The sequence below is a fragment of the Triturus cristatus genome, chromosome 2_1 (assembly GCF_964204655.1).
Source record: "Triturus cristatus chromosome 2_1, aTriCri1.1, whole genome shotgun sequence".
Classification (NCBI taxonomy): Eukaryota; Metazoa; Chordata; class Amphibia; order Caudata; family Salamandridae; genus Triturus; species Triturus cristatus.
This window is the reverse complement of record NC_140581.1, coordinates 112,957,559-112,966,361: the sequence shown is the minus strand read 5'-3', so window position 1 is coordinate 112,966,361 and position 8,803 is coordinate 112,957,559. Positions and strand designations below refer to the sequence as shown.

At 43.1% G+C, this 8,803-nt stretch overlaps 1 protein-coding gene across 1 annotated transcript in view; it reads right to left on the bottom strand.

Annotated features, from left to right (window-relative positions):
- Positions 1-339: 339 nt before the first annotated feature.
- The window catches only part of SIGMAR1 (sigma non-opioid intracellular receptor 1), a 109,167-nt gene continuing 100,703 nt past the window's right edge, over positions 340-8,803 (bottom strand). Inside the window, exon 4 of the mRNA XM_085628405.1 lies at positions 340-889. Coding sequence (XP_085484531.1) covers positions 660-889 — 230 coding nt within the window. The 3' untranslated portion in view covers positions 340-659. The remainder of the gene's footprint in view (positions 890-8,803) is intronic.

The following is an 8,803-nucleotide window of genomic DNA, read 5'->3' as shown; positions in this document are numbered from 1 at the left end:
GGACACTGATTTTCACTGTGGAAGCCGTGGTGGCCCAGGGGCTGGGCTCCTTTCATACAGCACATTAATGTCAGTAAAATAAAAAAAGTCATTGCTGATCAGTAACCATGATTGACAAAAAACAGCACTATGTTATACCCCACATGTCCAACAGATAATGGTGAACAATTCACCTATTTAAACAGCATGCACTCCCATCACTTAACAGGTAGATAAGCGGTTCAACCGTTTCAAGTCACAGACCCGTGCTCATAACTACACACTGGGCATATGGTCTGCTGAAGGAGAAAAAGTTAATAAGATAAGCTTGTTTTCACAGACCACCAAGACAAGGCAATATATTAATATACAAATATTTTATGTACATGTGGACTCGGGCACACACTTAATGTCACCTGGAGCAAACCTACCTGTATATAAATATCTAGAAAATATTTGTATAGAAAAATAGCAGTCTATATTTGTCTATTGCTTTTAGTTTCCTTTTAGTATCAGTGTTCTGTGAAATCACAAAGGTTCCAAGTAGTGTTCAGCATGTCAAGAACAGTGAGAGGGAACACAGGCTGATGGGAGTACACGCATAGTCGTCTCTTGGCATGAGTGAGATCTGTACAACGCTTTCTGTTCTCCTGTTTCAAGGCATCACATTTAGCAGGGCACTAGGACAGTCCGAACTCCGAAAGATAGGTTTGGGCTTCGAGTAGCAGGCAGCGGGCATAGATGCGAAATGTGTAGAACAATGTGCAGAAGTCCTGAGTGCTGAAGATGGTGTCAGCCAGTGCAAACCCCATCGTGGAAGGTATGAACCCGCGGCCGTATTCCACCATCCATGTGCCACCGCTCCAGTGCACAGAGGTGGCTTCCCCTGCTACGTGGACAATGGTATCGCCTGCATGGACAGAAGGGCAAAAGAGAAGGGTTATTATGTGTCCTACATAAAAAGCCTAAAGGCAAAAAAATACTTAAAAGCAATGCCAATAGGTATGGCTTATGAATGAAAGTGTATTTTGTGTCACTCAAGGATGTAGACACTTAATAATTCATCACACATGCACTAACTCATCTTTACATTCATACATAATTCTTCAGTCCTATAACTCATGCTTCCATTCACCCTCTGACCATTGCATTTAAACACAAACTCAACAACATGTGCAAAATAAATTAAAAGAATTCAAGTGGAAAAAAACAACCTGCCTTCTAAATGCAGTGGGCATATGTTTGCAATAACAAAACTAAACACAGCAGCGGGTGTCTGTCGTGCAAATAGAGTAATGTTACTTTAAACTTCAAGCACGGCTGCCACTTACAGAACAAATATGTTTTCCCATTTTGGAATGGTAAAACAATGATAAACTATAGACAGAATTCCAAAAGGTTCTCCTAGTTTAGAGGAAATGCCCTGTAGAATGTGGTGCACTGCAGATGAAATGAGCTGCAATCAAACAACCCATTAGCACTCATGGAGAGCTGTAGTAGTCTCTTAAGAAACATTAAAATAAACAGACGAGAAAGAGAAAATTCAAAACTAAAGGAGTGGACTACCAGCCCCGATACTCAAACCCTTATTTTCAGGTAGATGTACACACGTGCTCAAAACGAAAGATGCCATAATTCGCAGGGCGAGAGAGGGAAGAAAGAACATCTAAGAAGTGATTCTAGCAAGAGTGATTTGAATCTTCTCTCCCTAGACCTAACCAACACCAAAATAATTCCTTAAAGAACTAATCTGACATTCTGTGTAACAAAATACCTATTTGTAGGTTTTAATACAGAGAAAAAAACAATCCACTCTTATATGCCCGATGATTTTAACATACGCCTTTCACAATGAATGTCAAGTCTAATGTGTTTTTCAAAACTTTTCATAATAACACAACAGACCTATGGCAACATAAATGTGTGTTCCTACTAGTAAACCAATCAGGCCTGTAGCAGTTATCAATGGCTTATCACCATAATCAGCGGACGCCTCCTGTACTCACCATATGCTTTCCCACAAGACAACCATCAGGCACAATCATAAAAGTACATAGTATACAAAATTAAAGTTGGCAAAACAAAATACGGTCTCTTCTATGAGCGCCTAACCATGATTCTTCCAGTTCAAACCTTCCATACCCTCGGTTTTTCAGAGATAGTAAACAGCACCAATGCTTGCCTACGATGGCAATCTGTGAGATTCAGGCAGCAAAAGACATATCGGTCGTGATTAATACAAAGTAATAGCAATCTACCCATAAAATGCCTCATGCCTTTATCATATGTTTTTCACAATCAATAGGTCAGGCCTGCTGCCTTTATCATACCTTTGCATGGTAATAATCAAGGCTATAAACTTTGCCACTAGCTTGTCACCATAAGTAACTCAGACCTACTGTGTTGGTTCTTAAGACTTCCCTCAAGACAACCATCAGGTACACCATTGTACAGTTACAAATATGTACAGATAACAGTTTTCAAAACTACTAATAGAGCCTAATAATGATTACCGTAGTGCAAAGTGTAAGGTTTGTTCAGGTAAGTCTCCAGCACTAAAACTCAGGCCTACTACAGTGATCGGAAAGATTCCATGTAGCAAAATGCCTACCTACGGGCTTTAGCACAGTGTAACAACAACCCACCCTTAAAAGCTGCATTTAACACATACTTTTAACAATAATTAAGGCCTACTTGCATTGTCAAAACCTTTCATTGTAAACAGATCACACCTAAGGAATCTGACATTACCTGCCCCAGTGAAATGATGAGGTCTCTATCCTTTACCAATGGCTTGACACTATATACAAGCCAGGCATACCGAAGTGCGCAGAGGCTGGCAACCATCAGGCAAATATTTATACAATTATGTGCAAAGTTCCAGGTGGCAAACAATTTAAAAAATCTGTCTCATTGTGGCCCAAAAAGAATTATCAGTCAAATACTACTCCCAGGATGTGTCAATGTGACCAACAGCAAAACCTTTTCTTACTATGGTCATTTGTGAGATTACATGTAACCAAGCACCTTTATACGGCCTGTAACATAATGTGACAACAATCCACAAATAGAGGCCTACTGGCTTTACCATATGTTTTTCACAAGTAAGCAAGCCCTTGTAATAGTAATTTCATAACCAACATACCAGGCATCGGGCATAACATTTCCCTGCACATTAGTCAAGCCTATAGCAATCATTGGCTTGTCACCATAATCAAACCAGGGCCACTGTACAGAGCATAAGCTTTCCCACAAGGCACCATCAGGCATACAGTCAAAATAACAAATGTATATAAAATTACAGTTGGCAAAGCAATATATCTCTCAACAGAGCTTAACAAGGGTTCTCGCAGTGCAAACTTCTATACTCAAGGTTTGCCAGAGGTGGTAACTGACACCAAAACCCATGTCTAATGAGGTAATCTGTGAGATTCCATGTAACAAAAAACCTGTAGGCTTTAATTCAAAGGGGTAGCTCTTATTCTCACTCTTCTTATTCGAGAGCATGCCCAAGGTACAAATGGATGCCTTTTAATATACATCCACTGCTCGCACTGTGATTGAGCTACTATTTCTTCTTTTTTCACATGTTTTCTAGATCGTGAACGCGATCCGAAAGTATTGGAGCACTTTACATGAGCACAAGTTGCATTACACAAAGTCACATTCATTTTTTAGCATGTGCTTTTGGGGGCAGACTTCTGGGAGCTTTGCACTTGACAACAATTGTGCAAGGATGACTGTGTGCACATTTGTGCCTCGGCCTGGCTGCTGGCTTACCTACAGACGCTCCGTGAAGTCCTCCGCAGTGTGCCCAACTTAACTCAAGGCAGCGGAAGAGGTTCATCGTCAGTCTCACCGTAGCTGGGAGCCGGTAAGAGCTCTGGTAAGTCCCAAAACTGGCTGTAAATTGCCGTGGCAGGGCGTAGGATCGAGAAGCGCATCCTAATCTACCACCATCTTGGCCACACCAGGGTCGACCTCTTTGAAATGTATCAAGCTCCTGAGCGCACCCCATTGGTCAACGGGTCAAGGCAACACCAACATTCCCCACACCCAAGGACTTTGCCCCTGATCTTTGAGCAAGACCAAGGGAGATATTCAGCTGCCAGGTGACAGTAGAATCTCATGTAAATTGGCCTCCAGTGGTTTTATTCAGGGAAAAGGGTAACTTTGTTAAAGTGCCTTCACCAGTGAATTAGGCTTGTAATAAACATATCAAAAAGTCCCAGAATTAATTGTGTAGTTGTTTCTTTGGAAAGATAACCTTCTTAAATGTTAATATCCAAAGCTTCCTATGGAACAGCCAACACTGCTACAGTGAAAATAGCTTTTGATGCCTTTTCACTGCAAGGACATGTTCAAAACTAAACTTGTACATGTCCTTCTTTTAATTACCATGAACCACGCTTTATGGGCAGCAAGGCCTACTTCGGGGTGTCGGTCTGTCAAAAGGGGATATTTTGACTCCTCCAATTTGCAGTATAAAAATGCAAAAACAGGCTACAAATGGTAGGCCTGCTGTCATGTTTCCATTGTCACTGAAGGAATGGTGCAATGGGCACTTCAGTCCACTTGCGACAATTAACGTAAAGGCCCTGGGTACACCTTGGTGCCATACCAGGGACTTATAAGCAAGTTAAATATGCTAATTAGAGGACTGCCAATGTAATCATGTTGAAAGGGGAGCACAGGTATTTTGCCACTGGCTAGCAGGGGTAAAGTGCACCATTCCACAGCCAGCAAAAGCAGTCAAGGCAAACATCTAGGAGTACACCATGCAAAAGGTGGTCTTTTCCTACAGTATTCCTTGTGGGTGAGGTTAGTGTTCAGGGTGAATCAAAGTGACTTGGAATTCAGTGAAAATTGGGGTTCTAAGTAGTCATGAGTTACGTCATTAAGACAGATTTGGACAGGGTGCTGCACCCCCAGCTCTACCTTGAATTTCTGTGGCTGCTCTGAGGGCTAGGAAAGCATCAAGAACATACAGGTCTAGGGGATGCTAATGGAGCCGTCTGCCCTGGTCAACTTCTCTCTTGCAGATCTATCAAGCTGTGGGCTGTCTGAATGAAACCTATACAAGTAGCTTCAACTGGACATTTCTAGGGACTACCAATGCACATAGAATGTTGGTGTTGCATCAGAGGAAATCACAGGAAGTAGTTTTGACTGGCCGTTTTGCTGTTCACCTGAACTGGAGCTGTGGGGAGTCTTCGCGCATCTATGGATTGATGTCAAATGAAACTTTCCTGAGAGTTTGGAAACGACATTTGAATATCAGAAACTATGTTACACTGAATTTCTATGACCAGGTGGCAAGCCTCCCTGCGAAAGACGCTACATCTGCGGTCACGTATATCTGTTTTCCCTGCATGGAACCTTCGACCACTAAAGCATGGAGTATCGAGCCTTGTGGATCCCTTCTGGGCTACAACTCTTGGCCTTTCTCCTGGTGAAGAAGTTCAATCTCTGAAACATTTTAAATTCTGACAATAAGTTTTTTTTCACACAGATAATAATCTATTACCCTGCCCCGTCTATCACAAGTCAGTCGCAGAAGATGATCGGATGGTGTAGCATTGTGTACTGCATGCATTTATCTGATGAAAGCCTTGACTTTTGAGTAAACCTACCCAGCATGAGGTAGCTATTTCTCCAAGAAAACAGTTTAATAGGCAGGTTGACTAGCTTTTGGGGGAGGTCATTCACAGCTCACATCAAGACTGTGGGACTCGCGTGCCTTTGGTTTAAAAACCCAGTTTTCTACAATTTTGTTGAGTGGTGTGGGCACTGATCTGGGTATATCCAAGCAACATCCTAACAATATCAGAAGGATTAAAAGTTCTTTACCACACCCAGGATGACAATGTTTTATTGACATTCTAATGTTTGTTAGGATGAAGGAGACTGAGCTGCCCTATTTGCCAGGCCTTTCAGCAGCAACAATGAAGCACTTTGAAAGGAGAAAGGGCTCCTGCTGGACAGGAAAACAAGGTAAACATGAGAAGGTGAAAGCACTTAGAGCTGGGAAGGAAGGAACACAGCCCAGGCCATTCCACTGGAGGAAAAAGTGCTCAAGAGCACTAAGAGGATGACACCCTGCCCTATTCCTCGACACCTTAGTCTTGCAGGCTGGGAACAGCATGTCTGCGAGTAAGCGGACAGCGCTCATGGAAGCCTCAGTCTTGCAGACTGGGAACACTCGCCCAGAGCATGTTTGCCAGGGAGTTGACAGCGCACATGGAAGCCAAGCACAGACATGGGACCGGAAGGCAGAATAGGAGCAATTTTGGGCTGGGAAGAGTAATAGGTTTCCCAGATTAGCGCACCTTCCTGCCCAAGTATGCCACATGATTGTATTCTTGGCAACAAATATCAAAGTAAGACCTACAAATGTGAACATTAGTTTGCTTCTCAGAGAGGTTTTAACTGCACTGACCCTTAGGTTAGCATTCAGGAACCCAGGAAGAGAGTGCGGGACAGAAGGCAGGCGAAACAGACCAGTGTTAACTATACTTACAGGAAAGGATCTCTGGGTTGGGATTATAGTGGCTGTTCTGACCTGGCTGTGGCGCCTGTACTGGAAATCCTGGACTGTCGGATACGTTTTCAGGCTCCGCTTACAGCCTAGTGCTGATCTCCGGGTGCGACTCCCCCTGAAATGACGGTGGTGCAAGAGACCGATGTAAATGATCCCATTCAAGCAGACCTACAGATCATAACCCCTGAATATAGATCTGGGCACTTCACCTTCCGTTCTCAGGTGGGTGTAAAGGCTTTTCTCGGATGGAGGGCGTGATACTTTTACAAGCTTGGCATCCAACTGAGCAAACTGAGGCCTCCTAACACTCTCATGCTGATCGGATTATTGATTCTATAGGTCCGCTGATTCACAGATCAAAAAATCTGGTCGTTTTCAACACCGGTTTAAGAATCCCAGAGAGTGACCTGCAGCTTGGGCCTAAGCCCCTGCAATCTATTAATATCCGTAATTGGTAGCTGGTGTATCCCAACACTCTAGCCAAGTGGGATGGAAATATGTACCAGCCCAACTCGAAAGGAGAGGGGGGGGGGGGGGGACGATAAAAATATTTCAGCCATAAGTTGTGTCTGAACTAAGGAGCAGGACTCTGGCATCAGCCCTGCAGGTGACAGGAGTAGATACGGTTTTCCAACAATCGAAGTTCATAAACACATGAAGACCTGGTAGTGACAAGACCTACTAGGTAAAGTCAGCGGAGGAGAGCCAATCGGAGTTGAATACACATGATTGATGCCCCGCTCCATCTCACACGATGGCCCGGTCATCAGAGGACAATCCTCAGAATTCTTCAGGGTAAAAGTCTGGCAGGTTACACTCTTCCAGCAACCAAAAGGAGGAGTTTTTTTTACTAACAAATATGTGTATATAATTATATATTTGTCTGGTCCAGAACTGCGTTACCTCTTTAGTGTTTTGCATTGAGTTGTGTGTTTCCTTTCATCTCTGGAAATTCTTCTGGAGTCAAACCTTTCCCTTGGTCAGGCTAATCAAATGTGTTCCTTCTTTAGAGAGTGTTTAGCTAGCTTAGTTTGGCTGTTGCAGGGGATTGGCAATAAAGCACAAAGCCTCCAGTTTCTGCTCAGTGCAAACCCGCTAATGACTCTGCCCCACCCCATCCGTTGAACTACTGTAGAATTGCAGAATTCATTGTATTGTGAGAAACAGGTTGCTGAGACTCACGGATCTACAGTTGGAGAAAACCAAAGAGCAGAGAAAACAAATACAAAAGGTACATGAGATCCATCTCCTGCTGCAATAAAGAACATCTGGAGGTGTACGTTTTTAGGCCGCAACCCAAGGCTTAGTGCTTTGAAGCACTACAATCAAACCTAGGAGCTGATGCTAGACACCATGACCTGACAAGTGCAATTTTTCTGGGACTGTGCAGTAAATCACCATTCTGCAGGGGTCCAGTCTCCACTACAAAAGGTTGTCAGTAGTCACCCGCTCTGCTTCTCTATCTGAGGTACTGCGTGCTTGCTGCACATCTGGACAGGGGTTATTGCTGCGACTCCTTCCAGTGCCCCGGCACCTCATTTCTCTTGCTGGTCACAGGTTTAGCTCCAATGGCAAGAGGTCTTTGGTAATGCAGGAGCTGTACAAAGGTTCCTACCTTGCAGAGATGGGGAAATCAGTATGGCTTGGCGCAAGACTTTCTCAAGGACTTCACCCAAAAGTTCATAATGAACTTAATTCAAAACCCAATCTTACATTTCATGGGATTAACCCTTTCTTCCCTTTTTAAGCATCCCTGGGATTTTCTTCTGGCGTCATTTTTTCAACTCAATGTTCCTACCCCACGGCTAACCAACATCCTTGTTGCATGGAACGGTTTGAATATAAACCAAACATATTTTGAGAAACCGCGTGTGCTCCTTCTGCTGCCACAAACCAAGCAGCTCTGTGACCAGGACAGCAAACCAAGACTAACATCTTAAGGCAAAGAACCTGCCTGAAGGCCCCTTTGTAGCCTTTAAATGAATGAAACCTTATCACACACAATTCAGTAAAAGAAACAGAGATCTTTAGAACCAACTGTTATTGTGGCAACATACCAGGGGAAAAAATCCAAGAAATGCCAGTTCATCCAACCTTATTTGAAATGAGACAATGTGTAAACCTGAGAGAATAATATTTTTCATTCTACCTGAGGACAGCTTTACTCGGTCTAATGAAATTCAAATTTTGCAAAAAACCCTACTTGCTCCGATGTGTAAAAAGTATAAAATAAAGTTATTATTACATATTACAAGTCAACCATGTGGCAGCATTATGAGGTTA